Raw genomic sequence first — 27,034 nt, 5'->3', positions numbered from 1 at the left:
AGACAGTAAGAAAGTGGGACAGCAATCATAAGGTGAGACAGTGTACTGGGTTGAATGGTATCCCACCAAAACTCATGCCTACCCTGAACCTGTGAGTGAATGTGACCTTATTTGAAAACAGGATCCCTACAAATATAATGAAATTAAGAAGAGGCCGGGCACGGTGGCTCACGCCTGTAGTACCAACACTCTGGGAGGCCAAGGCAGGTGGATCACTTGACGTCAGGAGTTCAAGACCAGGCTGGCCAACATAGTGAAACCCTGTCTCTACTAAAAACACAAAAAATTAGCTGGGCATGGTGGTGGGCATGTGTAATCCCAGCTACTCGGGAGGCTGAGGCAGGAGAATCACTTGAACCTGGAAGGTGGAGGCTGCAGTGAGCTGAGCTCACACCATTGCAGTCCAGCCTGGGCAAGCCCAGGAATGCCAAAGAATGCTGGCAACCTCCAGAAGCTAGGAAGGGGCAAAGAAGGATTCCCCACTATCGCATCAAAGGGAGCATGGCCCTGCTGATACCTTGCTTTTGGACTTCCAGCCTCCTGAACTCTGAGAGAATAAATTTCTGTTGTTTTACATGACACAGTTTGTAGCATTTGTTATAGCAGCCCCAGGAAACTACTCTAGAAGCTAGTTCATACACTAGACAACAGAATCAGTATTGGAAAAATTTTAAAAGCTGGAATAACAAGCCAAAATTATTAATGTAGAATTTAAGAGAGCTGAAAAGTCCTGAAGAGACTATCAGAAATTGTGAAAAGAGAACTGCATATAGAATGGATAAAGCTTGGCTGGGTGTGATGGCTCACGCCTGTAATCCCAGCACTTTGGGAAGCCGAGGCAGGCAGATAACCTGAGGTCGAGAGACTGAGACCAGCCTGGCCAACATGGTGAAATCCCATCTCTACTGAAAATACAAAAATTAGTTGGGTATGATGGTGCATGCCTGTAATCCCAGCTACTAGGAAGGCTGAGGCACAAGGATTGCTTGAACCTGGGATGCAGAGGTTGCAGTGAGCCAAGATCACATCACTGCACTCCAGCTTGGGTGACAAAGGGAAACTCTGTCTCAAAAAAAAAGAATGGGCAAGGCTTGACAGTTGATATAAGGACCTGGAGCGATACAATTGACCCCAATGGTAAGGCTCAGGTGATATTGCAGTGTGTTGAAAAGGAACATGATGTTTGTATTCTGCATGGGTGAGATCACGTCAGCATCTTGAGTTGAGTTCTTTAAGGACATCGAGACACAAGAGTTCACCCAGAGGAGGGTGACTAGGACTGTAAGCTTGCTAGAAACTGGGATACAGAAAATTGCCAACAGAACTGGGAGCATGAAGTTTTGGGAAGAAGACAGACTCATAGAATTTATGTGCCAAAGGGACCTTAGAGATCACTTAATCCAACCCATTGCCACCAGTTCCCTCTGTCTTAGAGAGGAAACCAAGGTACAGAGACTTGGCTAAGTATATTTTATGTGTCCTGCAGAAATGTGCAAGTGGGGTGTTGGTGAAGCATTCCTGCCTGCAGGGAAGCTAGACTAAAGGATTTCCAGAGCCCCATCAACTCTGTGAGTCTACAACTTCTATGGCAGGGAAAGGGATTGTAAGGTAGGGCAGCAGTAAGAAAGAGACAAGAAATGGGGGACTCAGAATAATGGGGGTCTCCCCCTCTTTGTCCAGGTCCCCTATATCTCAATCCTCTCCTTCCCCAAGCCTCTCCTCCTTTAACTCACTTTCCTCCCTAGGCCCCAGCTTCCCGTGTTAGCTCAACCTGTGCCCTGCACAGGCCGTGTCCCCTTTACTTCCGGATACCTTGTTGGGCTTTACTGCCCGCTGCAGATTCTCAATCCATTTGTCTCTTTCGGCTGCAGATCGACAGGCAAAGCATTTTGTTCCTGATGAAGTTGTTACCTAGAAAGGAGTGTGGAGCTGAGGGAGGGCTACCGAGTGGAGGAGACTCTACTACCTTCTCTTCCACCCTGGCCTATCCTCCTTTCTTGCAACCCCAGAAGTTTCTGTTTCCTTGATGTCCTCGTCTGTGCCACTTTCTCTAGACCTCTGTGCCCCCACCTTCCATCACCCCTGTGCCCCCACCTTCCATCACCCCTGTGCCTTGGCCCTTCCCAGCCCACTAGACCCAGTACCTCAAAACAGAACTCCTGGCCCAGGATGGAGCTGTGCACTGGCTTGATAATGGAATCTTCATCCAAGTTGAGCTCCAACGCCTCAGCTGCACTGCTAGGACTCAGCAAGGACTCATGAGAGTGCGACTCCTTAAAGCTTTGCATCAGCCGGGCCCTAGCAGGCGGGAGGTTTTGGGGGAGAGGATCAGGGCCCCCCACTCTTCTTTTTTTTTTTTTGAGACACAGTCTTGCTCTGTCACTCAGGCTGGAGCGCAGTCTCGGCTCACTACAACTTCTGCCTCCTGGACTCAAGCGATTCTCCTGCCTCAGCACACCCAGCTAATTTTATATTTTATTTAATTTTATTTATTTTATTATTTTATTTTATTTTTAGTTGAGATGGGATTTCACCACGTTGGCCAGGCCAGTCTCAAACTCCTGACCTTAAGTGATTCAGCCTCCCAAAGTGCTGGGATTACAGGCATGAGCCACTGCACAAGGCCATCCTACTCTTAGACACACAGGGACCCTGCATCGTTAGTCTATTGTCTGTTCTAGGACGGAGACCTGGAGAGAAGGCCCCCTGAACACCCTTTCCAAACACACAGAAAGAAACCCCGCCTATCTCAGCAAGGTCCTGAGGGATATGAGAGAAATCGGAATCCTTGAAGGAACTCCCCTGCTCCAGCTGGGCCTGGTGGCTCCTGTCTGTAATTCCAACACTTTCAAAGGCAAGGTGGGAGGATCACTTGAGCCCAGGAGTTCGAGACCAGTCTGGGCAATATAGTGAGACCCTATCTATTTTTAAAAAGGAAAAAAAGAAACTCCCACCATCTCACACCTAAGAGGTTTCGAGGACAGGGGACGCCTAGAAATATCTCAACCCAGAAATGGACCACGGCAGAAAAGGGAAAAAAAGGAGAGAACAAAGTGGGCCTGGGACACTTCTAGGTAGTAACTCAGGGTAACCCCAGAAAGCAGAGCCTCAGTATAAAAGAAAAAATGGAAGCAAAGAAGTGAAGGCACAGAGAAGAGATTTGTTTAGCCTGGGGCTGGCACACAGCTAGTGCCTAATAAACATTTAATGATTTAAAGAATGAACGAACACAGCATAAGAGGACAAGTTTTAGCAGAACCGGGGGAAAGAGTGAGGGGAAAAGCGTAAGAAATAGGAGAAAGCCGTGGGCACAAAAGAGCTGAATGAGGGTAAAACAGAATACAGGGACTAGGAGGAAGAGGAGGTAGGGGGAGACAAAGGTATGTGCGGCAAGACGGAGGACAGGAGAAGAGGAGAGCCAACTGAGAGATGACCAGGGGAACAGGGTGGGGGCAAAGAGGAGATGGAATGCCAAAACATCACCGCAGGAGGGCAGAAAATAAAGGGGGCTAGGGGCACAGAATAATGAGGGGTAGGATAGCAAGCGGTATGGAGATGGGCAGGGGATGAAGAGTAGAGAGCAGTGGGAAAGCGGGAGGGGAGTTCGGGTGTGGGAGCCTCCAAGAAGTTATTTATAGCAGCCCCGTCATCGCAGGCTCTGGCTGCCGTCAGCGCGACGCTCCCCCGGCCCCCGGCCCCCCACCCCCGCGGCCAGGAATACCATGCCCTCACCCCCTGCCGGCCCCAAATCCAGCTCTGGCAACATGGGAAGGGGGCAGGGAAAGGTGTGACTCACTTTATCCCAACCTCCCTACCTGCCCAATCCTGGGGGTGGCCAGACATGGGGGAAAGGGAGGGCATGGTTCTCCCTGGGGAGTAAATGGGTAAGGGGGAAACCCCGAGAGGAACCCCAAATGGCAGGCAACAAAGGCAAACAGTGGAGGTCTCTCCTTCAGCCTGGCCTCAGGGACAGTGCCCTCTGGACTTATCTGAGTGCTGCTTCTTCATGCCTCAGTCCATGGATTGCTCCCCATTCTGTCACCCTGCACACCTGTCCCAGCCTCCTCTTCTCTGCCATGCTCTATACTGTCCCTTCCCTCACCCACTGATGAGGTCCTTGAGCCCTAACCATCATCCGTTCATTCAGCCACCTCCAGCCCCACTCCAACCTGCTGCCCCTGTATTTCCTGCCCTTCCCTCACACCCTTCCACCTAGAGCCTATGGCTCACTCTCCTACCAATCCCTTCCCTGCATTCCTTAAACGTTCCTCCAGGGTCAGCCTCCTCCTGTACAGTTCCTTTGATCCTGGGCTAGAGCCCATCCTTCTTGGCCTGAGGAGTCCCTGTGGAGTCCCTCCTTGGCTTCACCTTCATTCGCTTTCCAGCCTCTCTTTGTATCTTCTCTCTGCCACCCTACCCCTCTCCTGCTGCTCACAGATCCCTATTCTCATTCTTCTCTGTTCTGTCCCCTGCCCCATGACATCCCCTAACCAACTTGAGTTGAATCCTTCAAGCTTGGCACACAGATAAGCCCTCCCTCCCCATCTCACAAAGAGACGCTGTATTACATCGATCTCATCCCACATGCTCCCGCCCCTGTACCGGTCATGGTCAGCACTTCGGAAGCGAGGCAGGATCTGGCGAAAGCTGCTGGTCCGGTCAAGTTTGGGTTGTGACTTCGTTCGTTTGATGGAGCTTTTTAATCGTCGGCTCAGGAAGCCTTGCTGGGGGGGAAATGGGGATGGGGTAGGTTGGGCAGGGTCAGTTCTACCTACTCATCCCTCAGCTGGTAGAGAGCCCCTGGATGAAAGTGGGATGAGGAAAAGGAAAGTCTCCAGAGGCGAGGAAAAGGGGATAGGAGCCCTAATACTAGTTTGTCTTCCTTGCTCCCACGGGTACAGTGCAAGCACACACAAACACACACACATTCACACACAGCTTGGAGAAGGTAGGAGGGCTGGTCTGAGAAGCAGCGGGGCAGAGCCAAGAAGGGGAAACCAAAGAGGTGGGGAGACACACACACACACACACACTCACACACACACACACACTCACTCACTCTCTTTTTCTCACTCTGACTCCCTCTCTCCCCCTCCTGCCCTCTTTCTCAGACTCCTAGGGCCCCAGTTGGGGCTGGAGGGGAGGGGGCCCAGCTGAGCCACATGTGGCAGGTACCACTCACCGAGGGCCGGAAGGGCGCAGCGGGGGCGCCCTCCATGCTGTACTGCTTCCCCCCTGGGACACTCTTCCTCCTCGAGCGACCCAAGTGGTATTCTGGAGGGGAGGAAAGGTCCAGAAGGGAAGTTAGGGAAGAGGCCAGGAGGGAAGCTGTTAACCCAGGTTCCCACCCCTGACCCCAGTGCATGCCCCCACCTCCCTCTGCCCCTCAGCTCCGGCCTCACCTACCCCCCGGAAAGCAGCAGGAAGAGCAGCGACGGCGGAGAGGCTGGCAGCGGGAAGGAGGGGGCAAGGAACCTGAGCAGGAGCCCCTTGAGGGGGATGGGGTGGGAGGCCTTAGGCCCATGACTGGGGCTAGCAGTTCAGCAGGGGGGCATAGCTGAGAGGGTCAATACAACCCCAGTAATGAAGGACACCAAAGATCCAAAGAGGCTAGGTCCCTGGGGCCCACCCACTCCAGAAGGGGCTAGCTGGGGACACAGATGGGTTAAAGGTCATTGCCCATAGACAGGCTTTCCTCTTTCCCCGGCTGGGCACATCTTCCACTTGCCCCCCACCTCCTGGAACCCCTGTCTGTCTGGAGGGCCAGGGCTGCCTCCCATGACCCCCTCCCTGGACTGGAGGGGGAGGTCTTGGAAGAGATCTGTGAGGAGTAGCAGGGGAAGAAGCCGGGGGGTGGGGGGGGACAGAAAATCCAAGGAAGGGGCAGGTTGGGGGGAGGGGAGAAAGAGCTGGTTCCACGTGCACTGCAGTGGCAGGGGCTCAGAAGGGAGGGGGGAGGGGAAAAGCAAAGAATGCAGGGGAGTGGGCAGGGAGCAGGAAGGATGGGCAGTGAGGGGTTCTGGGGACTCCCAAGTAAGGATAGGGAGAGGAGGAGGAGGGGAGGTGAATGCGGATGCAGCTCAGCCTGCCAAGAGCCTAGAGGGATGGCAAGCTCTGAAAAAGGAAGCTGAGGCTCGGCTGCAAGGGAATTTAGAGGGGCCGAGGGGCTGGAAGAGAATGTAAGTGGGGGGATGCCAAGCTCCGGCTCCAGCTCCAGAATGGCTGCCCAGGCCTGGGCTCCCCCCTCAGCCCCACAGTCACCACTGCAGCCAATGGGGGGGCAGGTGCTGCATCAGGGGCGGGGCCACCATCTCCACGGCAACAAGAAGCTACAGGCTGGAAGGAGGGGGGTGGACCGGAAGAGCTGCCTGTTAACCCTCTAGGTTCCAGAACAGAACAAGGGAGGGCCACAATTAATTTTCACTGTCTGCTTCCGGAATTGCAAATTCCCTGCAAACTGCCCTAGAATCAGTCCCCAGCTTCCCTTTACCTGTAAAACCCAGGTGTTAGGAGGTTTGTATACAAAAATGTGGACCCCATGACAAGAGAACCCTATCACTCCCTCGGGAATAGGTGTATAGTACAGAAACATACACTGAGCTGTGGAAGTATGTGTATATGAGACCCACAATACAAAAAACAAGTGGGGATCTATGTGCTTTTGAGACATAGAGACCATTGTGAGCATGGGCATAGCACGGATCCACATTCTGAGACCCCGAGGCCCACACACCCCACAGGATACAAGCTTCGACATATGTGAGCACTGCAACAAGGGAGTACATACTTGAACCCAGTTGCCCACATGAGGGCTGTTGGTGTGGATTTTGTGGCCCAAGTCTCTTGGGCAATCATGTGGACAGCACACTACAGAAATGGACCTATAACCCTAAGACACACATGGCCCCATGCAGGGGAATTCCGGTTTAACCCCTGAAATACATGCTTGAGTACACCATGATCCCGACCACAGAAAGGTATCCTCATATCTCAGAAGCACAAACATCATCCTTTCATTCATGTGAAAAGTACAACCATATCCACTCTGTTTCGGGACAACCCCCTTTCCTCCCCCAGCCCTCCTCCCTCTAACACAGGCATCTGAGATTGCCACCAGAGTAAAGAAAAACCAGGAGCAAATGTGTTAATTATCCTTCTGTTACACACTAAGCAATGCATCCAACGGTTCAAGATATCTCTTCCCTAGTAACGTTTTTCTGCATTTCTCAGGTATGGCTGCCTCACTCTCATTTCAGGGAACCGAGCTCAGCCATGATTTTTACGTGCAAGCTCATCTAATAAAGGCATAAAGTCTAACTTTAAATGCATTGAAATTCTGCTTTGGAACTAAAGCATTAACAGAAGAACAAATTTGCTCATTGGCTTGCTTGGTTCTTGGAAGTAATGTAACCTTACACATATTACCAAGAACTAAGATCCATGAACTCACTCATAAGTCACAGGTACACAGAGGCCACTTACACATATGCTTATTAAAGACTTTTGTTGCCGCAGGAAAAGAATAGCAGAAGCACACAGAAAAGGGGGGCAGAGTGACAGAAACCCAGAACATCCTGTTATTAGTGCTGCATGCAGTGACATGTACAGAGAAAACAACACATACCTGTGTACACACACACAGCAACCCTGAAAAGCATACACTGTGATTCTGGGTCTCCATGTCCCATGCCTGCATGATGTATACACGCATGCACACACATAACAGCCACCTACACAAACCCGTAACACAGGCATTGTGCATACACCCACACATGTACACACCCTGTGTACACACACAATGGCACTCACACACACGCAGCAAGGGTTTGGTCTTCTGCCCCTCCAACATCTCTAATCTTGCCATCACCCACAGAATCTCCCCCTGCCCGCCAATTCCCCAAATCCCTAACCTTCCCTTTGGCCTTTCTTCCTCTACACACCCAGCTGGCAGCTCTCAAGGGAAACCAGGGGAGGGAGGTTGCCAGAGAAGGGTGAAGAACAGGTTTGGACACAGAGCAGAGAAATGGGAGACGGAGCTCTGTGCTGGGAATAGGAACCTCTCATGACGGTCCCTGCCATGACAGGCCTCACTGTGAGCCAGGTTGTATGCCTGAGTGGCCTCCCTGCCAAGCCTGCTCCTACAGGGCCTACAAGAATCCAGTGCCTTCTCCCATCTTTCTCCCTTTCTTCTTTCAGAGATCACTTTATCAGAAGGCCTGACTCTCTCCTCCCCACTGCCTCCCCAGTTCCCAGGCCCCTTCTTCTCCCACCATTTCCATCCAGTTCCCCATCTTACGCTCTTATCACCCTGTTCTCTCTTCTAAGTCTGGCTCGGCTCTCTCCCACATTCCCATTCTCCAGCTATTCTTCCTGGCCTGCTTTCTGCTCTCTTCTTCAAGCCTCTCTCATTCCTTCTTTCCAATCTCCTCCCTACTTTTCCTCTTTACCCCATTTCTTCCCTTTCTGAGCTTTTCTGTCCCTACTTCCTGACCAAGCAGGGCTCACACCTGCCCAGCCCATAGGTGTTTCATACACAGTAGGATTCCAAGGAACACATTCACACACTTACTCCCCCCAACACACTACCCACATCCAGACACGCCCTGGACACCCAGGCTGGGATTGGCACAGATACTCAGGCCAGTGCTGGAACACACATGCAAAGACACACACCTGCCACCAGGAACACAGAAAATCCTGCTCATAGTGCCACACATTGCCACACACAGAAGGCGGACAGGAGGTGAGCCCCAGCCAGGGATATGCATGCTCAGGGTCAGAGGTGACATGGACCAGCATGGCCGCAAACTGCCCCACAAGCCCGTGGCTGGCCCAACAGCCCCCTAGGCAGGAAGCAGGCAGAGTCAGGATAAGACAGGACACACCTGCACAAGGCTGGCTGCACATGTGTGCACGAGGAACCGGGCCCCCGTGTGCACATGGCACCGACACACAGGAGACACGAGCATGAGCACGAACACACACGCGGGCACACGGGCTGCCCCTTCCACCAGTGGCTCCAAGATCCCACATACATCGGCCGCCCCCGCGTGCCCGAGACCCTGCCCGCACGAGGCCAGTCCCCGACCCCCCCCCCCCGACCTCCGCTGCCCCCCTCCAGTTACCATAACTCCCCCCACTCGGAAGATGCAGCGAGAACATGCGGAGGGAGCAGCTGCCGCCGCCGCCGCCGCCACCGCGGCTTCCCCACCCCCCTCCCCGCGCCCACGCACACGCGCGCCCCCGCCCCATGCGCGCGGCGGCCCCCCCACCACGCGCGCTCCTAGTCCACCCGGCCCCGCCCTTACCTCGCACCGCCCCCCCGGGGGGGGGGTCGGGGGTGTCCCCGGTGGGGGAGGGGCCCCGCCCCTGCGCGGGGGAAGGGCGGGGTGCGGAGGGAGAGGGGGCGGTACGGCCCGGCTCGCGCCGCCCGGCGCGGTGGGGGCGGCGGCGGGGCCCGGGACGGCCGGGACGGCCGCGCGGTGACAGCCGCGGGAACGGCTCCCTCCGCCGCCGCTCCCGCCGCTGCCGCCGTTGCCCGGGCCCCGCCGCCGTTGCTAGGCGACCGCTGCTGCCGTGGCCGCCTCTGTCACGAGCCCCGTCGCCCGGAGACAGCGCGAGAGAGACGGGGGAGGGGGGCAAGGGGACCCCCAAAACAAACCAGGCCACCTACCATCCCCTCCTGAGCAGGGCCCCCCCCCCACACACACACAAAACCGCGGAGAGAACGAGGGTTCGCGGCTCCACCCAGCAGAGGAGGAGCCCTGGATTCCAATGCCCCTCAAAGGTCCGGCGACCTCTCCCGGGCTGGAGAGTCCACAGCCTCAGCAAACATCTTTGCAGAGCCAAGTCCTCAAGGTCCCAACGACCCCTATGTCCACTGCACATCCTCCATGCCCTTTACACATTCCATGTCTCCCTGAAGACCCTAAACGTTCACCATCTATCAACTTTCACTAAGCCCTTCCCCCAAATACATGTGCCCCTAGACCCCCTCCCAGCCCGTACGGAACCCCAATACAGCAACTTCCACATGCCACCTCAACTCCAAACACACTTGACGTCCCCACTCAAAACACACGGGAGACCCCCGCCAAAGACCCCTAGACCCTGAGGACTCAGGATAAGGAGAAAGATGGGGAGTAAGTGGGCAGATCTGCCAACCACAGGACATGAGAAACATGCTCTGTGAGCATGTGACCATTCTGGCCTGGAAACGCAGGTATACACACGTGCACACAAACACACACATCTTCCCCAGACATGAACATGACATACACACATACACATAATACACACAGATGTGACAGACATCACACACATTCTCTGTATACACTCCACCACCACCTGGCTTTGCCTCACAGAGATGTGCTACCCACACACCCCCATGGTATGGGGTTTCCATGACAATGACACACATCCCTGGCCACCCACCCACCCCCACCCAAGGTCCCCAAACCTGCCCACAAGGCTAGTATGGCCTGGACCTATCAGAAGGCTGGAAGGAGCCAAAGGATGGGGACAGGTCACTGGCTCTCTAAGGGAAAGAAACTGGTAGCCTGAATTCTTAAGGGAGGGGGGCTGGTGGAGAAAAGGGGTCACCTGGGGGATTGGAGGAATGGGGAACCTGGATCGCTGGGTCCTGGAAGGGAAATGTAGTGGAAAGGGGCAGTGACGAGGGGGTTTCCGGGGGCTGAGGGCGTCTCTCTGCACCTTGGCTGCAGATCTCTGTTCTCTGCCTTCATCTCCCCTCACTGTTCCCATGGAAACCTTTTAAGCGAACTTCTCAGGAAGACAAAAATCTTTTTTTAAATGACTAAAGAGGGGGTTGGGGGGGCAGAAAGGGAGAGGGAGGGGAAGAGACAGATGGAGAGAGGGAGAGAGTTGGAGAGACAGACCGAGCAGATAGCTCTACAGACAGAAAGGAGATGAGATGGGAGTCTGATGGACTTTCACCAGGAGCAGAGGGGAGGGACGGGGTAATTAAGAGGCGTACAGAAAGTAAGAGAAATCAGGGAGGAAAGAAAAAGGGGGTGATACAAGTGCAGAAAACAGAAGCAGTTGATAAGAAGAGAAAAAAGGGGGCAAGAAAAGGGGACCTCAAAGCCTGAAGGTCCGGAGGAAGCATCAGGAGCGGAGGGGTGGGGCAGAGGTCTGTGGGGAGGGCAGGAACTAGGTCACTCTCTCCGACATCCCGGACCACGGGCAGGGAGGGGCAGGGGCAGGAACACGCGGACTGGAAGCGAAAGATCTAAGGAGACTATTTTTACAAGCACCAGGAAAATAGTCAAACTTCGCTGCTGGAGAGGAGAAAGGGAGCGAATCCGAGCGAGGACCCACAGGGCTTCTCACCCACAGCCCCAGTCGCGCTCCACCTTCCAAAGGAGGGCGCCGTCTCCCCTCGGGAAACGAGAGTTTGTCTCCGCCTCCTCCCGCCTCCGGCCAGCTCCCGCAGCTCCCCGACGCCCCCGCCCCACCCCCCGGTCCGGTCCACCTTCAGCCCTCTCCCCGCTCCTGTCCGGGGCACGAGAGCCTGTTCGGCCGCCGTACCATGCTCGCCGTGGGGCCGCCCCTCCACTGGCACGGAGACTGTGCGTCTCAGCAGTTTGTTGCGACTGGACTCGCTCCTCCGGTCCCGGATCAGTAGGGGGTGTATCTAGGGGAGGTGGGGGTGTGTCAGACCTCCCTGGCCCACGCCGCCCCTCCCCTCCCTCTACCCCCTCTCCGCCCCCTCCCAGGAAGGGCGGACCTCCCTTCCCCAAGCCTGCCTACCTTCTGCCCCGGCCCACCACTCTTGGTGAGTGGATCTCTCCCTTCTGTGCCCCAGCCTCTCTCTCTCTCTCATTCCTTCCCGTCCCACCCTCTTTTCTCCCTCCATATATCTTGAAACACCTTCCCGAGAATTCTCCCAAGCCCTACGCAGCTCTCCTGCAACTCCTCAGAAGTTAGCTACTTCCTGAATCCAGGTTTCCCTTGACCTTCAGTTCCTCCATTCTCCCTGCTTTCCTCCCAACCTCCCACCTCCCTTACCCCCTTCTCTCCCTCCGAGCCTGTCACGGGGGTAGCAGAAGCTGCATTTATAATCAGGATCCACAGCTTGTCTCCCTCCCACGGCCCGGCTTGCGGCCAGACTGGGACCCAACCTCCCCTCCCCCCAGAGGGCCTGGTCACCTTCCCCCACCTTTCATCTCCTTCCATCACCCGGTCCAACATCTCTCAGTTCCCTTCTTCCCCTTCAAAGCCATCACCTTTCCCTAAGCTTCACACCCCACTCCCCCGTCCACCTCCATCCCTACCAACATACATCTCCACCCCTCCGGTCTCTTCCATCTCTACCAGGAGCCACAGGAACAGACCCCTCACTATCCCCAGCCGCAGTTCCACAACCCATCCAATTCCAACTCCCTGTGTCTGTTCAGGCTGCTCCTTTTCCCAATTCTGTCTACTCCCCTCCCACACACATGCCCTTCCTACTCCAGACTGGCCATTCCTGTTGCCCCTCAGCTTGCTGGCCACTGGTCCCTTCAATCTGTCCGTAACTCAGTCATTCCTTCATTACCCCATCCACTGTCTTCCCTCTTCATCCCTGTAATTTCCCACTCTTGGTTCCAGTTTCCCCTATTTCTCCTACAGACTCCAAACCCCTCAAATGTCTCCCAGTGGTGTCCAAAACTTAGACTCCCCAAGCCACCTCTCCTTTCAAAGTCACCATATCCTCTCCTTAACACCTCTGCTTTACTCTGTGGCTTGGAAGCTGTCTACCCAGCCGTCTCTCCACACTCTCACTGCCTCGACAGGTCCCTTGACACTCTAGTTAGCCCTCACTCAAATTCTAACCCTTCCTCACCACACCATTCCCAACAGCTTTCAGGGCCCATCTCTCACCACATTTGGCTTCCCAGGCTACCCTACCATTTTGTAAAACTTGTCCCCCAAATCACGGCCATTCCCTGACTCACACCTGTGGGCCACCCTTCCAGTTTGCATCCTTTATTTCCTCTGACGGACATTTCTGCTGACCCAGCTCCCAAATGAGAACCCACGCTCCTCTGGCTCTCAGATCTCCATACCTGGCCACCACCTCCCATAAGAGGCCTCTGTCCATTTCATCTCCTTTACTCTGGCTAGTTAGTCCCTGCCCCTACTCCACTCCTACTCCTTTAGATAACTCCACATACTCCCAGTTCTGCTCCCTTATATTCCTTCCTGATATCTAACCAGTGCCTTGCAGAAGCCCTCTCAGTGTCTCTTGAAACCTTGATCTGAGTCACCCTCCCAGTCTTCACCCCCATCATGCCAAGATCCGCTGTCCTCTGTCTTCTCTCCCAGTACCCTCCAGCTACCTAAAACCTCCTCTATCTCCTGCCTTTTCTCTGGGTCCTGCAATTTCTCCTCCCTGCACTTTGCCCCCAGATGGAGAAAGAACTGAGAGACTTGCTTAGTGGGCAAAGTGGAGAGGGGTCCTGAGGATTGCTTTGGTGGGGAGGGCTTTCCCTTTCTTCACCCCTTCTCCAAACCCTTCAGTTCCCCTTCCCCATTCTAACCTATCCTATAATATGAACAGTGTGGAAACAGGAGCTCTCCACCCCCCAAATCTTCAGAACCACATCTCCTCCCCAACACAGCTCATGACACTCAAAGACCCCCTGGCCACGGTGAGAGAATGACTACCCCTCTTGTCACATTCCAACCCAAGTCTCAATGGCTACCCTCCTGTCATTTGCAAATGATTCTCGTCTGCCTTCCTTGTGTCTCTCTCCCCTTCACTAATGAGGACTCTCCCCATTCTCCCACATGCCCTTTCCCAACCTTCCCACCCCACTCACCTCGTCCTCATCCAGCATGAGCAGCTGGTTCCCCGAGATGATGCAGAACCGAGGGTTCCAACCAGGACGATCATACGGAGAATGTACGTATTGGGTTCGGTGCATAGAGGGTCCCCGTACATCTGGGGGACAGAGACACACAGAAACAGTAAGGGAGACTGCATTTGGAAGCAGAGGCCTAAAATGGCAAGAAGAGAGTCTACAAAGCGAGAAGGGGACCCCACCGGCCTTGAGGAGATCACAGTTGAAAGTGAAGCACCTGGCAACTCTAAAGGAACACAAGACAAGTGTTTATACATGGGGGAAAAGAGAGGATCACATCACACAAGGCTCTGGAGACTTGGGGAAAGAAATGCATAGGTTCAGGGATGGGAATTATATGACAGAGAAGGTACATGTTTTGGAGCAGAGAAAGATGAAAGCTCTCCATCTACTTCAGAAAAATAACGTGGAGGTGCTGCAGAATTGGCAGGAGAAAAACAGAGAGGTTGGTGTCAGATGTCTGGGTAAAGGAAAGCATCCAAATAGCTGCAGAAGACAAGGACTTGGAGGTGGCACCAACCCTCTGTAAAAGAGTATGAGGAAAGCCACACAGCTGTGGGAAAGAAGGATGCGTGTGTGTGTGTGTGTGTGTGTGTGTAGGAACATTGGGATCATGAGATTCTGAGGGCTAAATATCTAGAAAAGAGAAGAAGTGGGGGAGCTTACCTGTTTACAGAGTCAGAGACTTGAGAGGGCCTCCCCTCCCACCACTCCTTCCTTCTCTGTGCCCTCCTCCCCTAGTTCAACCCTGTCCATCCTTTGGGGAAAGTTCTGGTTCTTCTGGTGGTAAAGAGAAGATGGCTTTTGGCGGCATCTGGCTGTGAAGGGGCCAGGGCAGAAGGTGGGAAATATGCCTTTGTTTGGACAAGTAGAGACCAAATTGATCTCTTCCCCCGATTCAGCGCCCAGAGAGTCAACACTGCCCCCACCACTGCATCCCACCTAGTCTCAACGGACAGGATGGAAGCCCCTCCACAGGTTAGGGGCCTTCCCAAGGCACAGTGAGGAGCCTGAGGAAGAAAGGGGTCAGGGAAAAGAATGGAATATCCAGGCCTGGTGGCACAGAGGGGCCTCCAAAGATGACAGGTGGAGATGGGAACAAAACTTTCAGAAGAGAGAATAGTAGACCAAGTGTCACCCATGGTTGAGATGACCCCAGGGTCCTCCTTCCCCAGCCTTGCTGTTCTTTACCATGCCCCTCTCCCTGCAAACTGCCTCTCCTTTAAACCCCAATGCCACACAGGCCCTATTGAAGTAAGACAGATGTCACATTGGTAACATCAAAGAGACAGAAATTAGGCTTAAGGTATCAGAGAGATTTTAGAGGGAAAAAAAATCAAACTCTCACCTTTATGGGATAACTAACCATGATTATATTGCAGGAGAACTGGTCTTTGAGCTTTATTCCAACAGAATGCCCTAAGTAGGAGAGTTTCGAAAATTCAGCCCTTTTCTGTCTATAAATATGTCTCTCAAATTTACGCAACCTCCTGATCACAGTGAGCAATGAACCCTCAGAATGTCCACCATCTAGAAATCACAATACTTTGAAACTCTGTCTCATCTCAGAGACTAACTAATGTTCAGAGATCACCGATACCTAGCCTCAGACTGCAGACATTGTAGACAACATGCCCACCACACTTAGACACTTGGTACACCCAGAGGAGAAATCTGTCAATACACATCAGCAATTTGGGAAAGGACTGGTTCAGGCTGCAGCCAAAGGAGGCAGGCAGGTTAGACTTCAGAGGACATCTTTCTCCTGGGAGTGGGGAACTTAGCTTAGGAACAACTCTAGAAACACACACACACACACACACACACACACACACACACACACACACATCCACACACACAAATACTGTCTGGACTTGGTAAACAATGATTCTGGGAGGCAGATATAAGAGGCTGAGGAACATGGCTAAGAGGGAAATTTTACTAGGATGAGAAATCCCGCAAGGGCTGAGATGGGGAACCCTTATTCTAACCATCAAAACCTGTGTATTTGTACCCCAAATCTCCAACACTCCAATAAATAGAGGTGACAAGAAAAGAATGGTAATAAGAGTTGAGATATTAAGGGAAAGTGGGTAGGCACAGACTTGTGTTGACAAGGAGTGGGGAAGGAATGCAGAATGGCCTGGGGGACATATAATAGGAATAGATATAAAAGAAAAAAAGGCAGAAATGATGGTAAATGCCTAGGGGCAAGGGAACACACCTGAAGGGCTCCATCGGACATGTGTCAGAGCAAATAAGGCAGACCTAATGGGGGGCTATGACAAGGGGTCAAGACAGACTAGTAGAGAAGCGACAGAGATATAAGGGCACTACCACATAGAAAAGAGAGAGAGAAAGGCAATGGACACCAGAGAGGGGACTGATATAGGGGAAGGACAGAAGGGGGACTCATATAAGGAACGGACACCATATGGGGGGAAAGATATAGGTGATGGACAGCAGAGGAGGGAGGGGGAATGGAAATAAGGATTGGAGGGGTGGGGGAAGGGGGTAAAAGTGATGAAGTGAAGACAGCATTAAGACCCCAGAGGTTACATTTCACTGGTCAAGAGGCTTTATGAGGGCCAGAGTGTGGGGCAGATTCCTAACCTGTCCCCTACTCCCATCACTTAATCTTACCTGTATTGCCTCCCCCAACAAGCACACATAATTTGGCCCTCCCCCTGCCCTGGTCTCCCCTCCCCCATCCCATTCCATCTCTCTCCTCTCTTCCCTCCATCTGGACCCTCCATCCCCCCCCCCCACCACTGCCTCCCTCTCTCTCCATCTGGCCCCTTCTCTCCCTCCATCCTCCTTTTTCCACCCCTTACCATACTCTGAGTCCCCCACCAAATTCTCCCCCATCTTCTTGGCTTCTCTTTTCACCCCTGTGTTTTCATTTCTCCCTCCTAGCCCCTCTCCCAAGACTCTGTCCCTCTATTTCCTGGATGTTTTCCTCATCACTCAGCTCCCACCCCCAAATTATTTCTGCAGCTTCTTCCCCAACCCAATCCTTCTACCTTCCCACCCCTTTCTGGCGCTTTCTTTCCCCTTCATCATTTTCCCTTCAGCCCCCTTTCAAGGCCCATTTCCTGGCCCCTCCGTCTCTTATCTACCCCTATCCCTCTGGCCTCCAATCCCTCCTTCCCGGTTGCTCCCACCCCTGCCTTCCCGGTCCTCCCCTCTCCCTCCATTTCAGCCGCTCCCCTCCCTTGGCCCCGACTCTCCCCCGCCCCCTGCCCCTCCCCCTGTTGCCCCCCATATGGCCCTCCCCCTCCCCCCGCCACCGTACCTCTGAAGGGGGCATAGGACATCGCGGGGATGCTCCCCCGATGGATGGAGGCGCGAGACCTGCTCATCAGGCCTGGGGGGAGGGGGCGGGGGGACGGGGGAGAAAGAAGAGAGAAAGAGGGGGAGAAAGAGGGGGAGAAGGAGGAGGAGGTGGAGGAGGAGGAGGAGGAGAGAGGAGGAGAGAGGAGCAGAGAGAAGCAGAGAGGAGGAGAGAGGAGGAGGAGGAGGAGAATAAGAGCCAACGGCAGCAGCGGCAGCCGAGAGAGAGGGGGGGCGGGGGAGCGAGCGAGAGCGAAGAGAGCAGGAGGAGGAGGAGGAGGGAGAGACTCTGCAGCCCCCACCCCTACTCGAGGAGGCCCAGATTGTGAGAGAGAGAGACCCTTAACTCAAAAACACACCAGAGAGAGCCGGAGGTCCTAAAGATACAGACCCCAGACCCTGAGAAGGAGCGACCCTAGACCCACAGAGAAAGATACTTCACCACCCCCCACCGTGGGTTAATTTGAGACACAGGCCCAAAATCTAGAGGAAAAGAGGCTCCTGATTTGAAGAAAAAAACGACCCCAGATCCCCCAGAGAGAGGAGCCAAATATCAAAATCTCAGAATCCAGTCTCAAAAGGGTTCTCCATATCCACAGACATCTTAGACTCCAGACCCTGAGATGATGATTTCAGGGACCAAGACCTGCGACCTCATCAGAAAAAGATGAAGCCCAGATTCAGAAAGAGCCACATCTAAAATTAGAGCTTAGAGAACTCAGACCTAGAGAGAGACCCCAGACTCAGATCTCGGAGACTGAGAACTCAGAGACAGAGACACTCCAGACTTAAGGGGGAGACAGAGAGAGACACTCAGCTGGTCAGGAGCTGGACAATTCAGAGACCCAAAATCCATGGAGAAGACTCAGAGAGTGCGACCATAGACCCTGAAACATAGAAACCCCCAAAACAAAAAAAGGAAACTCAGTCCTAAGAAATATCTCCGCACGAACACTGAAAGACTCCACTGAAGAAGAATCCAACTCAGAGACAAACTCCAAACTCAAAGACAGAGATCTCAGGGATCCTCCCCTCCCCTCTTCCCTGCCCTGGAACCTCGGAGAGGTAGAACCCTGACGTCAGCCTGGGAAACACCGAGGCATCCCCACCACCAGACCAATGACCTCAGACCTTGAAGGGAGGGGGAATACTGGGTAGGGGCAGTGGCCAGAGCTTTTTTCTCTGCTGCCTCCTCCCACCTCTCTGCCTCTCATTGGCCCCTCTCTCCATTTTTGGGTCACAGGATGCGCTTGGGCCCCAGGGAAGTTATGTAGGGCAGGTCCTGGCTCCTTGGGGGATGGGTTGGGGAAAGGAGACCCAAGGCTGTGAGGTGGACCAATCCTGGGGAGTGGAATAAGCAGGGAAGAGGGGACAGAAGGACCATCATCACTATCCCCATCCTGCAGCCCTCGTTCTCCTCCCCTCGATTCAGCAGTCTGTCTCAAGCTTTGGGTTTTCAATTAAGATGGCTAGGCCCCATTTTCACCATCCTCTACCCCACGCACAGGGTGTCGCTCTGTTCTTTTCAAATGCATCTTTCCTCACCTAGCCATTGTCTTGCTCTGCCCGTGCCTCCCTAATCACGCCCCCTACCCAGGGACAGCGGGCTTCTCAGATCACCGTGGTTCATTCCCAAACCCAAGCATATCTCTGTCCCAAACTAAAAGGGCAGGGGGCGCTCTCTTCACCCCAGAGGTTGGGATGAAGGGTCCTTCTCAGACCCTCCCACTCCTTGAGGCCTGGGACACAGCGCAGGGGAGGTCACTAGGCACATTGTCGGGTTTAAGGATCATTCCCCACTCCACAGCTTGACGCATCGACTCTGCGGGGTCTCCGGCCCCCCTTTCCTGGGCCAGCTCTCGCTTCACGTGACCTGCGGGGCTGGCCTGCGACTGGCCGCTTCGCGTCACTCACTGAGTGCCGCCGCCAGAGAGGCCCGGCCCCCTCACGTGACAGTGGAACGCCGCAGCGGCTCTCCTCCGCCAGCAAGTGGCAATTTCGGGTTCACACGGAAACGGGCGTGCCATTTCCGCGCACGTCCGCAGATCCGGCGGTCGATTGGTCAAGTCTCGCATCGCTCCTCCCTCGCCAGGAGGCGGGCAAACCGCGCCACGTGAGGGCCGGGATTGGCTGGCTCTGGAGGCGCGGGTGGTCCGGCTCCTGTCACATGGGCGCGCTGTTTTCTTATCACGTGGCTGCCACCCAGGTAAGAAGAGGCCGCTCTTCCTGGGGTTGTTTCTCCATGTGACGTGTGGCCTTTGAGATCGACTCTCCTCCACCAGCGTAGGCCGCATGAGTGGGGGGCGGGCTCCCGCGGTCCTGCTCGGCGGAGTGGTGAGTGACCGGCCCGGCCCCGCCCCGCCCCTTCCGGCCCTCGAGGCCTCGACCCTACCTGCACCCCAAATCCCAGAGGTTGGCTCCCTGAGGTGTGAATGAGAACTGAGCCTTTGCCTTACTTTTCCAAGTTTCTATCTCACCTTCAGGGGCATTCTTCGGGGTGCATTAGAGGGAATGCAGAGAGCCTGAGTATCTAAGCGAAGGCTTCCCCGGGTGTAATTTCCTGGGCTGTTAGTGAGGAGAGACCGAATTCGCCCCTTGCTCTCAGGCCTCTCTGCTCCTGTCTTTGGTTTGGATGCCGGTGCTGCTGCCTGTGGCCTCCCGCCTTCTTTTATTACCCCGAGCCCTGCTGACCATGGCCTCTGGAAACCCTCCAACCCAGCCCTCGCCGGCCTCGGGCTCCGGCTCCGGCTCCGGCTACGTTCCGGGATCGGTCTCTGCAGCCTTTGTCACTTGCCCCAACGAGAAGGTCGCCAAGGAGATCGCCAGGTAGGGACCTCGATGTGCAGCGAGAAACGATGATTACGAAGGGAGAGTTGGGGGTGGGGCAGAAGAGTACCTCTTTCTGCTCTCTCCAGCTCTGGAAGCCTGTCTCTGGGCTTTGGGGTCGTGGGGGCACACTGAATGGGACTGTCTCTTCACCCTAGGGCCGTGGTGGAGAAGCACCTAGCAGCCTGCGTCAACCTCATCCCTCAGATTACATCCATGTGAGTCATAGAAGTTGGGGGAATTAACCTAACCATAGGAGCTGACTGGGAACCTCTTTTCTGGGAAAAATTCTTTGCTCCCCACAACTCTCCCTCTCGGACCTTTCAGCTATGAGTGGAAAGGGAAGATCGAGGAAGACAGTGAGGTGCTGATGGTGAGAAACATTTCCCCTACCCAACAAAACTTGCCCAATCCCTGACCCCTTAGGCCCTTATCCCTCTTCTGAGAAACTCAATCCCACTCCTTGATTCACCCATGTTTATCTTTGTACCTTAGATGATTAAAACCCAAAGTTCTTTGGTCCCGGCTTTGACAGAGTTTGTTCGGTAAGAACTTTCGAGATGGATGGGGTGAGGGTGTGTACTGTGAGGTGTGACTTGCTGGGCAGTGGCTTGTGCCTGAGGGGGTGGTTTCCTTTGGGTAAATCTTTGAGTAATCCCCTACCCCCACCCATCTATCTTGCAGTTCTGTGCACCCTTACGAAGTGGCTGAGGTGATTGCATTGCCTGTGGAACAGGGGAACTTTCCGTACCTGCAGTGGGTGCACCAGGTCACAGAGTCAGTTTCTGACTCTAGCACAGTCCTGCCATGATGAACCCTGTTCTGCCATGATCCCCCATGATACTTCAATGTCTTCTGACTTCCAGGTGATGACTCGGCCCCCAATAAATCCTGTCTTGGTTCTCTCTGCCTTTTGCCTGTTTTTTCCTTGTCATGTATGCAAATTTGTTGGGAGAGAGTAAGTGCTTTTAGTCCCTGTATTCTCTACATCTTTCAGAATGACTCAGAGCTGCTAGATTTGTTTATTTCTCTTTATTTCAATCATACAGAGTCCGGGTTCCCTTATCATCCTCCCTCCTCAGTCTCTGCCCCCAGGGGTTAAATAATTTTAAAAAATATTTAAAAAGCTGTAACAAAATAACATCAAAGGAAATGGGAAGAAAGATGGGGGGGTCAGGAATCATGAAGGAGGGTAGAGAAGAGAGCCTCTTCCCCACCCCCCACTCTTGGATTCCAGCCTGGGCAGCAGGGAGAACTACCCCCTGTCTCTCCAGGTACATCCCAGCTGTAGGTGAGGTCAGAGGTCAGGGTATGAAAGTGCCGGTGTATGTGAATGGGGAGGTGGGCAGAGGCAGGCTGTTCAGAAGATGCCGCCTCCCCCCCACTCAACCAGGTACTGCACAGAGCCATCAGGTCGTACTCTCCGAGCAAGGACCCGAACAGGGTCCCCTCGGGACAGGTAGCCAACCCCACCTCGGACTCCTCCCCCAGTCCCAGGAGACAAACTACGGCACAGAGGAGAAGAGGGTGCTGAGCGTCTAGGAAGACCTGGGGATGGGGATGAGACTGAGGACGATGAGGCAGTCATCGAGTGGGGGGCACTTTTAGGGATGTCTGTGGGGAAACCAATGTGAAGTTCCAGGGGTGACCTAAGGAGAGAAGGCAATTGTAAGAAAATGTGAAATCAGAGAAACAAAGAGTTAGAGACTAAGGGCCTTGAGCACATAGAGGGGAAGAGGAGCATCACTGGTAATAGAGGACAGCATCTCACCTGTCTGGGGGTTCACCGTCCCCAGAGGTCCCGGCGGTGCTGGCAGAGGGGTGGAAGGAAGCAAACATCCGGATGGGGCTGCTGGGGTTGGAGGGGGGAAAGTCAGGACCTGACGCAGGGGAACAGGACCTTCTCCCTCTGGGAAGTACAGAGCTCAAACACTACCCTCAAGGGACTCCCTTCCCCAGAATACTGGCTACCAGACACTAGTTCTAGAAGTTGGTCTAGGACAAGAAGTGGGTACCCAAGGGGGAAGAGGGAAAAGAATTTTGGGTGAGAAAGTCCAGAAGGTGTGAATAATTGGGAGTGTATTTTCAGGGGCAGGGGCAGAGGAACACTGACCTGGGCAGGCAGCGGGCATCTGTGGGCCGGAAGTTGTAGCCGCTGCTGCCCTGGTAACTCTGGTTAGGGCTGGGGGGTGGCGGAGACACTGAGGCCTAGAAGAGGGGGCAAAGGACTGAGAGATAATCCTTGACTCCTTCCCACACCCCACCGTTTGCTCCACAGGGTTCCCCCTTCCCCTGTACCTGCAGTGCCCTCTGCAGATGAGCCCGCTCCCTCTGCTCCCGGGGTTCGGGCTGATTGCGCACTGCTGAGGGTGGCCCCAGCTCCTCCACTTTCCCCTTCTGCCTCCTCCTCAGGGGCTCTGGCTCCGGCCTCCGGCGCTTCCCCAGGGGACGTGAGACCCCTCCCCCAGGGCCCTGCCCTGAAGGGAAGCTGTAAGAGGCCTCCTTATCCCCCCAGCCCCCTCCCGGACACCCCAAAGACCTCCCCATCTCTATACATATATCCCCAGACTAACACCCTGAGAATTTCCCCCATCCCCCCTGGACCAGTGACCTGGTGAGTGCTCCATCTCCAGTAGGGGGCTCCACAGGGGGAGGCATCCGAGCATGGAGACCAAACAAACATTTCCTCTTCTTAATCTCTCTCCCTGAAATGAAACTGAGGCAAGAAGATAAATGATATAGAGTCATTGCTGTAAAAAAGGTTCCCCCTTACACCATTCCTTAATCTTTCTCAGTCACAGTCTTCCAGATGGGTTACAAGCCCCTCCCCATCCAGGCTTCCAATCTCCCTCTCTTTCCAAGCCTCACCCTTGCCTCCTCTTCCCTCCAACTCACCGGTCCTTGTGGCTGTTGAGAGCAGAGAGGAGCTTGGAAGAACGTTCTCCTTTGGGGGTGTCTGAAAGCTGGCAGAAAGGAAAGAAAATGGGGCCAAGGGAGCAGTGATTTCTTCTCTTCCCCTTTCCAATACATCTTCCTGTCCCATCCCAACTCCCAAAAGTCACTACCCCTTACCTCCCCCAGGAGCAAACTGTCCCAATTTTCAGAAGTGAAAGGGAGGATCTCACGGTCAAAATCAAAGTATTTCTTCTTACAGCAAACGCTGAGGTGATAGAGGACAAGATGGGCCACATCCACCCTGGAGAAACAAGTTTTCAAGACCACAGAGGCATTTTAAGAGCCAGAGGAGTCCTGAGGTGGGAGGTTGGGCCACATAGAGTGAAATACTGGGGGTGCAGTTACACTGAGGTCACGACCAATCCAGCTCACCAGCGAAGCTGTAGTCTCCGGACTTTCTCAGGGCCCCCACGACACACACAGCATTCAAATTCATAGAACCTGGACGTGGGCAAGAGGGAGCACACACACCTTACACAGAAAAACTAGGCCATCTCCTGAAGGACTCACAAGCAAGGATGGGGTGAACAGGTGAGGTAACCCTGCAGAGGCTGGGAAGAGACTGGAGTGGAGAAGGGCGTGGGGGAACTGAGGGTGGAGCACAAAGACAGGGCATCACTGCCTCCTGCAGAGTCTCACCTGTCCCCATAGAGGAGGGGCTTGCTCAGACACTGGGTGCAGGCCTCATGGAACCACTGCAAGCAGCTCCGGCACTGCAGCATTTTCAGGTTCCACCTAAGGGGCAACAGAAGACTTCGGGCCTCTCAACTCACTGCAGCCATCCCTATATCTGCCCCAAACCCTGCTTATCACTTACCTCCCATCCCCCAGAGTGCTACCCTCACTCTGTTCTTTCTCCTTCATTTCCTGGGGTCCACCACCACATCATTCATTGCACAGTCCACACCCCCTCATTACTCACTCCCCAGGGCCACCACAGTAACAGTAGCTCTGCTGTCGGTTGCTCAGATGTCCAGCATCCCAGTCCAGCCCCTTCAGTCCATATGGCAGAGAGAGCTTCATACCCAGCATGGCCCGAGCATAGGGGCCCTTCTTCAGGGCACCACCCCTCTGCAGAGACAGAGTAGGTGGGTGGCCTCAGGGGGGTGGCGAGAGGAAAGGCTTGTGAAAGGCTGTGGATGGGAGGCTCCCACAGGAAGGGGTAACAGGGAGGTGACTTTACCTTGGTGGCGATTGCAAAGACACATTGGCGGCACACCCAGGATGTGCCCTCCCCTTCTCCAGGGGCTGGAGCCCTGGGAACATGGCAGTCCTGGTGATAAGCTGAAGAATGATAATAATAGACCACTTATTGCATACCTGTGTGTGCTTGGTATTGGGACTGGAATAATCTTTACCCATCTCATTTAATCCTTGACTATGGTCTGGATGAGGAAATGGATTTTCCTTATTTTACAAGTCAGGGAACTGAGGCTCCTAGAGATTTAGGGACTTGCTCAATCAAGGTCATATGGTTAGAAAAGGGTGCACTTAAAACATCCTCTACCTGCAAAGATTACACCACCCCTTTCCATGGCTGCTTCTCCCTGGGCTTAAAGGGGATGAGAACTAAGACAGGGCTAAGCAGCCTGGCCAGAACAGTGGCTTGGGGACTAAGGCCAGGACAGGTGACAACATAGGGACTGTGCTGGAGGGAAGAGCAAGCTGGACCATTCAGGTGACCTGCCCTCTTACCATGGCGACACTTCTCACAGCTGACCAGCCGGTTCCCAGGGACCACAGTCTCAGAGCGACAGACACAACAGAGGAGCTCCTCCCCAGGGAGGGCAGCTGTGAGAGAACATAGTGTCAGGGGCCTGCCCTTAAGTCTCTTTCTTCTACCGTAAGCCAGGTTTCTTTTCTATGGGATGTGCAATCTCAGGTCTCTAGAGTCTTACCAGGGCTAATGTCTTTCCATAGAACCAGAAACTGTGAATCATCCTCAAACTGGACCAGACACACCTCCCTAGCACTGTCCACCTGGAATGAGTGAGCATAGAGGATGAAATGGGAACCAGATTTAGATAAGGGGAATAGGCAGGTCAGAGGTAGAAGATCTTACCTTTTTGATGGTGCCCAAGTATAGCAGCCCATCAGTCCATCTGGCCAACACATCTTGACCCTCCCAAAGTCGAGGTCTGGGGCCAGAGGTGGGAGCAGGGGAAGCTGGGTCCCAAAGTGAGGAGGCACCAGAACGGCTCAGCCGGGGGGGCTGCGCCATTGCATCCTGGGGGGGGCTAGCCGGAAAAGAAATGGGGAAGAGGTTATGAATGCTGAGAAAACTTCCCCATTTTCTTTCTTTTTTTCCCCCCCGCCGAGATGGAGTCTTGCTCCGTTGCCAGGCGTGCAGTGGCGTGAGATGGAGTCTTCCTCTGTCGCCCAGGAGTGCAGTAGTGTGATCTCGACTCACTGCAACCTCTACCTCAGTTCAAGCAATTCTCCTGCCTCAGCCTCCCGAGTAGGTGGGATTACAAGCTCACACTACCATGCCTGGCTAATTTTTGTATTTTTAGTAGACATGGGGTTTCACCATGTTGGCCAGGCTGGTCTCGAACTCCTGACCTCGTGATCCACCCACCTCGGCCTTCCAAAGTGCTGGGATTAAAGGCATGAGCCCCCGCACCCAGCCAGCTTCCCCATTTTCTTTGCCTATTTTGCCGTCAAGAATGAAGGATCTGTGCCCCCAACTCCAAATCCTGAGACGCCTGGATAGGAAACCACTGGGCACCCATCACCAGCTTCTTGAGTACTCTTCCAACTCTAGTGACTGGCTCTACTCTCCATAACTACCCTCCCCCGCGACCCAAACCTGGTTCTCTAGTTTCCCAGCTTCCAGAGCTCTCCTGGGATATTATATCCTGGCCTTGAAATTTTAGGAGAAATTACGGTTGCAGAAGCAAATGCTACCACTCAGTTTAGAGGTATCATAATTAGGGTGCCCTGTTGCCCAGAAATGTGTTTTGGGACCTTTTCTGGAGATGTTTTCCAGGGCAGAAACGGCAGTGTCCCCAGGCCTGCGTGTCTCATTAAGAACAATCATCTTGGTGCCAGGTTATGTCAGGTCACCCTCAAATTCGGGGCTCCCTGCCCTCGGGTTAGACAACTTCTCGGAGTGCCCCGGGAGGGGGGCGTGTCCGAGTCCCGGTCTCTACTCCCCAGGACTGCAAGTCCGAGAAGGGACTTGCGTCGGCCCAACCCGGACCCCGCGGCCAAGGCGACGAGGCTCTCCCGCCCGCGCCCCGCGCCGACCCCCGGCTCCCTGCCCCCCACCGGCGCCTCCTGCCGCCTCCTTACCGGTGACAGCTGGGGCCGCCGGGAGCCGGGCAGGGGCAGACGTAGGAGACCTAGGCGAGTCCCCCGCGCGGAGAGGGCACGTCCGGGCGTCGGGGGGCGTGCAGGCGGAGGCCGGGGGGTCCCCAGGCCCAGCCCCTCCGTCCCGGCGGCTCTGGGGCGTATGACGCAGCAGCCAAAGCAGCGGCAGCGGCAGGAGGAGGAGGCGGCGGGGGGGAAGGAGGGGAGGGACGGACCGGTTGGGGGGGAGGGTGGTGGGAGGGGAGGACTGAGGGGAAGGAGGAGCCGGAGGGGGGGGCGGGCACCACCTCACCCCACCTCCCTCACCTCCAACAGGCCTGGAGGGCGCCGAGCAAGAGGCTGGCCCTCCGCGGTTTGGGGAGCGAAGAGTCGGACCCGGTAGAAGAGGGAATCCCCTCAGCCCCTTCCTCAGACCTGAGATTCGCCCTTGGGGCAGGAGGGAATCCCCCCTCCCGGCAGCCCGCCTCCGGACTGGTCCCCCGCCCCATGCCACATCCGTTAGCTGCCCCACCCCCCATGGTCACTCCGAGTCCCGCCCCCCGGCCCCAGTTCACGGCCCCGCCCTCCATTCACCCCTCGCGTCGCCCCCACCACGCCCTCCTCCCTCGCGCGCCCCGCCCTCCACTCGCCGTTAGCCCCAGCCCCGCCCTCCCCGTGGCTAGTCGCGCCCCACCCGCCGCCCTTTTGCGCACGCGTGTCCCCTCCTGCGCGCGGCACCTGGGAGGACTGAGCCCCTCCTT

At 54.8% G+C, this 27,034-nt stretch overlaps 3 protein-coding genes across 18 annotated transcripts in view; 1 reads left to right on the top strand and 2 right to left on the bottom strand.

Annotated features, from left to right (window-relative positions):
• The window catches only part of SYNGAP1 (synaptic Ras GTPase activating protein 1), a 34,963-nt gene extending 15,971 nt beyond the window's left edge, over positions 1 to 18,992 (bottom strand). For 3 of the 12 annotated variants that reach the window (XM_039465295.2, XM_039465311.2, XM_039465309.2), the window contains exons 1-7: positions 17,164 to 17,414; positions 13,827 to 13,948; positions 11,551 to 11,656; positions 5,183 to 5,274; positions 4,603 to 4,724; positions 2,145 to 2,298; positions 1,813 to 1,911 (exon numbers count right to left, since the gene is read on the bottom strand). In XM_039465295.2, coding sequence (XP_039321229.2) covers positions 1,813 to 1,911; positions 2,145 to 2,298; positions 4,603 to 4,724; positions 5,183 to 5,274; positions 11,551 to 11,656; positions 13,827 to 13,948; positions 17,164 to 17,230 — 762 coding nt within the window. In that variant the 5' untranslated portion in view covers positions 17,231 to 17,414. Of the gene's footprint in view, positions 1 to 1,812; positions 1,912 to 2,144; positions 2,299 to 4,602; positions 4,725 to 5,182; positions 5,275 to 5,406; positions 9,045 to 11,550; positions 11,657 to 13,826; positions 13,949 to 17,163; positions 17,432 to 18,746 lie in introns of those variants that run through there. The other 9 variants (XR_005578412.2, XM_039465319.2, XM_039465305.2 and 6 more) reach the window with 6 other exon arrangements.
• A 303-nt stretch (positions 18,993 to 19,295) lies between these two features.
• CUTA (cutA divalent cation tolerance homolog) lies at positions 19,296 to 20,936 on the top strand. Of its 2 annotated transcripts, none has more exons than XM_003923149.4 (6): positions 19,296 to 19,407; positions 19,807 to 20,027; positions 20,186 to 20,245; positions 20,355 to 20,400; positions 20,523 to 20,572; positions 20,712 to 20,936. In XM_003923149.4, exons 1-6 carry the CDS (start codon positions 19,369 to 19,371, stop codon positions 20,836 to 20,838), a joined length of 543 nt encoding a protein of 180 aa, XP_003923198.3. In that variant the 5' UTR covers positions 19,296 to 19,368; the 3' UTR covers positions 20,839 to 20,936. The 2 variants fall into 2 exon arrangements, with proteins under 2 accessions (XP_003923198.3, XP_003923197.3); XM_003923148.4 differs by having other exon boundaries at positions 19,375 to 19,535.
• A 108-nt stretch (positions 20,937 to 21,044) lies between these two features.
• On the bottom strand, positions 21,045 to 26,817 carry PHF1 (PHD finger protein 1). 4 transcript variants are annotated; one of them, XR_005578410.2, is made up of 15 exons: positions 26,277 to 26,816; positions 25,045 to 25,219; positions 24,881 to 24,962; positions 24,678 to 24,773; positions 24,166 to 24,266; positions 23,905 to 24,053; positions 23,622 to 23,717; positions 23,355 to 23,423; positions 23,100 to 23,223; positions 22,923 to 22,990; positions 22,639 to 22,743; positions 22,326 to 22,504; positions 22,141 to 22,235; positions 21,799 to 21,879; positions 21,045 to 21,676 (listed from the first exon to the last, which is right to left on the bottom strand). XR_005578410.2 is itself a non-coding variant. In XM_039465276.2 (15 exons), exons 2-15 carry the CDS (start codon positions 25,201 to 25,203, stop codon positions 21,388 to 21,390), a joined length of 1,701 nt encoding a protein of 566 aa, XP_039321210.1. In that variant the 5' UTR covers positions 25,204 to 25,219; positions 26,277 to 26,817; the 3' UTR covers positions 21,045 to 21,387. The 4 variants fall into 4 exon arrangements, 2 of the variants coding, with proteins under 2 accessions (XP_039321210.1, XP_010332329.2); XM_039465276.2 differs by having other exon boundaries at positions 21,799 to 21,876; positions 22,326 to 22,515; positions 26,277 to 26,817; XM_010334027.3 differs by having other exon boundaries at positions 22,326 to 22,515; positions 26,277 to 26,815.
• Positions 26,818 to 27,034: the final 217 nt, after the last annotated feature.

Source organism: Saimiri boliviensis, chromosome 4 (assembly GCF_048565385.1).
Source record: "Saimiri boliviensis isolate mSaiBol1 chromosome 4, mSaiBol1.pri, whole genome shotgun sequence".
Lineage (NCBI taxonomy): Eukaryota > Metazoa > Chordata > Mammalia > Primates > Cebidae > Saimiri > Saimiri boliviensis.
Note: the sequence above shows the minus strand (reverse complement) of the source record. Positions and strands in the feature narration are given on the sequence as shown.

Coding starts and splice junctions, on each gene's coding strand:
- CUTA (XM_003923148.4), top strand. CDS start 19,494: ATGAGTGGGGGGCGGGCTCCCGCGGTCCTGCTCGGCGGAGTG. Junction 19,536..19,806: donor CGGTCCTGCTCGGCGGAGTG/GTGAGTGACCGG, acceptor CCTTGCTCTCAG/GCCTCTCTGCTCCTGTCTTT. Junction 20,401..20,522: donor AAGACAGTGAGGTGCTGATG/GTGAGAAACATT, acceptor TTTGTACCTTAG/ATGATTAAAACCCAAAGTTC.
- PHF1 (XM_010334027.3), bottom strand. CDS start 25,203: ATGGCGCAGCCCCCCCGGCTGAGCCGTTCTGGTGCCTCCTCACTTTGG. Junction 23,718..23,904: donor TACTGTGGTGGCCCTGGGGA/GTGAGTAATGAG, acceptor GTTGCCCCTTAG/GTGGAACCTGAAAATGCTGC. Junction 22,991..23,099: donor ACAGTTTGCTCCTGGGGGAG/GTAAGGGGTAGT, acceptor CCTTTCTGCCAG/CTTTCAGACACCCCCAAAGG.